The sequence below is a fragment of the Lactuca serriola genome, chromosome 7, assembly GCF_051521515.1.
Source record: "Lactuca serriola cultivar US96UC23 chromosome 7, Lser_US96UC23_V15, whole genome shotgun sequence".
Lineage (NCBI taxonomy): Eukaryota > Viridiplantae > Streptophyta > Magnoliopsida > Asterales > Asteraceae > Lactuca > Lactuca serriola.
The window spans coordinates 6,266,327-6,270,282 of NC_136414.1; the positions used below are offsets into that span (position 1 = coordinate 6,266,327).

Consider the following 3,956-nt stretch of genomic DNA (forward strand, 5'->3'; position numbering starts at 1 on the left):
AGCAGATCGATGCTGATCCATACCGACCCTTTTAATAAAAGGGTTAGCGGGTATGGGTTGTTAACGGGTAAACGGATAAAACTATGCTCCAAACCTATATAATTGTTAAGGGTTTGGATCAGATCAGGATCAAAACCCGCTCCATTGCCAGGCCTAGCTAGAGTCATGTACTACACTTTAGATTTCTTTAACAAAGTCCATGTGCATGACCTAACTTGAAAGAAAAGATTTTATTAATGGACTAGATATGAAAAACTATTTTTTGAAGGGCAAAACATGAAGAGTTTTGTAATTCACTCTCGATATATAAGATTCTTCGAACTCTATCAACAATTATCCACTCCATTGCCCTTCATTTCCCTCCATCTCCCCGGAGCGCCAATGAGTTCACCCTCGCCGGAGAAGAAACAATGGGGAGAGAAGGTTTCGCAGACGGTTTTCTCAGCATACAACCGTCTCCCTAAGAAAGGAAAACCTCAGGGTCGTGAAGTCACCGTCTTGGCCGCATTCCTCACTTCTTCCCCCTCCCAAGGTCTTACTTCTACTCCTCAGTTCTCTTGGAAACTCAAAATTCATCTACACATCATTTAATTTTACTTTTACGATGTTTATTTTATCAATTACATCGCATTACGAGTGAGATAAGTGGATAATTCACTTGAAATACGAAGTTTTGGGGCATTGCCGTATCGCCTTTGTGGTTGAATTGATGCATTTTGAAATTTGCAGAATTGAAAGTGGTTGCATTGGGGACAGGAACTAAGTGCATTGGGCGTTCGCGTCTTAGTGTTCATGGTGACGTTTTGAATGATTCTCATGCTGAGATTGTAGCTAGAAGAGCTTTACTTAGGTCTGTCAATTTGTTTGTATTTTCACATCTCTATTCTGTGTTTTCAGTAGCATAAAGTTGTGAACACTAATTAGACAAATGACAATGGATTTCCCCCTATAAATGGCTTGTTTTTCAGGTACTTCTATTCTGAGATTCAAAAGAGTAGCATGCAGTTGCCAGACTCCATTTTTGAGTCAGGTGGTTTTGGCAGTGGTAAATACAAGATGAGATCCGGTTGGCAATTGCATTTATACATATCACAGTTGCCTTGTAAGTTCAAGACTCTGCCTTTTCACAATTCAGGAAACATGCTAGAAACAACAATGTAGTTTCTAGTTTTTCCCTATTATAGTAGTCTATTTTTTTTCTCATTACAACATTATACTTACAGATTGTTTTTTATTAGAGCATTACACTTTGAAAAATGTTACCCATTATAGCAATGCATAACCTGCTGATTTGAATTGTGATGACATGTCATCACTCATCAGTATAGTACACGTGTACATCCTATGTAGACAAAGATGTTGCATTAAGAGCCTATTAACTCATGCCATGTCATCGACTCATCGTAATTCAAATTAATAGTTTACCCATTTGCTAGAATTGGTAATGTTTGAAAGTGAAATGCTGTAAAAAGAGAAAAAGAAAGCACAATGTTATCATAATAAGGAAAAGTTAGAGAACTACATTGCTATTTCTTCCATTTTGCCCTTTGAAAACGAAATCACTGTTTCAATCATTCTCATATGTGTTCAACTTGTAGGTGGAGATGCCTCCCTCAATTCACAGCTTTTCCCTTGCTTGAATAGTTCGATAAAAGAAGGGTGTTCAATATCCTCAACAACCAAACTGAATGATCTTATGGAGGAATTCTTGGAGTCATCCATGAAGAACAATGGTAAGTAATTCTATATTTGTTATCTGTTTATGTTTTGAAGTCATTTAATGTTATGAATTATGGAATTCTTGTCTTTTAGGTGACTGTTCTCATGTGATTGGCACTGTTCAGAGGAAACCTGGGCGTGGTGATGCAACTTTGTCAGTGAGCTGTTCTGATAAAATTTCCCGTTGGAATGTTGTTGGTGTCCAAGGTTGAACCTTTTACTCTTTACTATACCTGAATGTTAATGTAAGGGTAAAATGGTCATTTAGTCTCATTTTCAGACGGTTTATTCAGTGAGTCTAAAAAAGAAACAGACAGACGTTATGTTTACAACACTTAATCCAGAGAGACATCATTACCGATTACCCATACAGGACTTAATGAGAAAAAGGAAAGAAACAGTTTACATTCTGTTACCTATTATTGCAGGGGCTTTACTTTCTCACTTTCTACAGCCAGTTTACATATCATCAATAACTGTGGGGCAATCTCGTAATTGTTCTGATAAGGAAGTAGAAGAGCAGTTGACAAGGGCCTTGAGTGATAGAGTATTACCATTATCAAAGAAACTAACAAGTCCATTTAAAGTGAATAAGGTTGTAAGGTGCTTTGATAACCCTTTGATTTCTTCATTAATAGTTAATAATTTCTCTCTCTCTAATACTATATATATATATATATATATATATATATATATATATATATATATATATATATATATATATATATATATATATATATATATATATATATATATATTCATGTTCCTTTTTTGTTACATGGCAGCCGTTGTTTTCGGTAGCTTCGGTACCCCTTGAGGTGTTTCGCCACGCTGAAACTGCTGCATCCACTTTAACATGCGGGTAAGATTTTGCTTGCTTTTTTAACCGAGGGTAAAAAAGTGTCATTTTAGTTAAACTTACGTGAAGAGTGACTTTACAGATATTCAATAAGCTGGAATAAGTCGGGCCTTCACGAAGTCATTCTTGGAACCACTGGTCGGAAGCAGGGGACATCTGGAAAAGGTGCCATGCACCCCTCTTCAGAATCAACTTTATGCAAGTAAGCTAACACAAGTTTAATCAAGGGTAAAACTGTCATTTCCATTCATTTGTCTAACTTTTTAAAAAAATAAAATAAAATAAAATAAAATTCCCAGGAAGAGAATGTTGGAGTCATTCTTGTCACTGAGTCGAAGTTTACCCAATTCTTCATTGAGTGAAACTTCTTACCGGAGACTAAAGGTAAATACAGAACATGACATGACAAATAGCCCTAGTCGATAATTTGTAGCTCATTTTTATTTATTTATTTATTGGCAGGAGAGGGCCAATGAATATAATTCAGCCTTGAAAGTATTTAAAGAAAGCCCACAGTTTAGCAATTGGCTTGTGAAGCCATTACAGTTTGAGCCTCCCGTTCTTATGGGACAATAAGTTGAACTTCAGGTATTTTTATTTTCTTTTTCCGAATAAGATAATCAATTACTTTTACATTTACCACCACTAATTATTTAAACCCTAAAAAATCCAAAAAAATCAAAAGTACTTTTGCTAAACTCTACAAATGTTGATTTTAAAAATCAACTCACATGTCATTTAAAATTCAACTTATGGGTGTTTTTTTTTCTTCCATTGGAATGGAGTGAATTTAATATATTTACTTTATGGATTACTTAGACTTGTATTATATAGACATGTTGAAATGGTCATAACTTTGACCATGGAATTCCACATCTTGTATTGTAGGGGGCTGGGCTGCCATTGTTTTCCAAGGCATTTTCTTTGCCATTTCGTATTTTAGTTTTATTCTTTTTGAAATTTCATTTTGCATGTAATTTAAAGCTGTTGTAATATCTACTTTGTCAAAAGAATACCTTGCAATTTATTTTAGATGCTAAATTGGTTTATCATGAACTTTTATAGTTTATGAGGTGAATCAGCTAAGCTAGCTGTGCCAATGGGCCTTGTTGGGTTGTGTTTATGTTGCCCAATCCGTTAAAAAAAATGAGTTGAAGGTGACTTAATTTTTTTATCCCAACCCAGCTTGTTAAATATTTTGAACTCGTGTTAGTTCATTTTAAAAACTAAATGAAAAATTGCACCTATTTAAATATTTTACAAACCTAAATAATTGTTCAAAGTTAAGAAAAAAAAAACTACAAATACAAATGAATTATTTAAATAACATTGGATATGTCTAACTTTTAAGCGACTCAATTTACTTTAAGTAACTTCA

General features: G+C 34.5%; 1 protein-coding gene across 1 annotated transcript; it reads left to right on the top strand.

Annotated features, from left to right (window-relative positions):
- The first annotated feature begins 322 nt into the window (after positions 1-322).
- LOC145062396 (denosine deaminases acting on tRNA) lies at positions 323-3,627 on the top strand. The gene is made up of 11 exons (XM_079010007.1): positions 323-532; positions 730-850; positions 969-1,102; positions 1,599-1,733; positions 1,813-1,926; positions 2,148-2,314; positions 2,505-2,581; positions 2,661-2,780; positions 2,878-2,962; positions 3,041-3,166; positions 3,467-3,627. Exons 1-10 carry the CDS (start codon positions 382-384, stop codon positions 3,152-3,154), a joined length of 1,218 nt encoding a protein of 405 aa, XP_078866133.1. The 5' UTR covers positions 323-381; the 3' UTR covers positions 3,155-3,166; positions 3,467-3,627.
- The last annotated feature ends 329 nt before the right edge of the window (positions 3,628-3,956 follow it).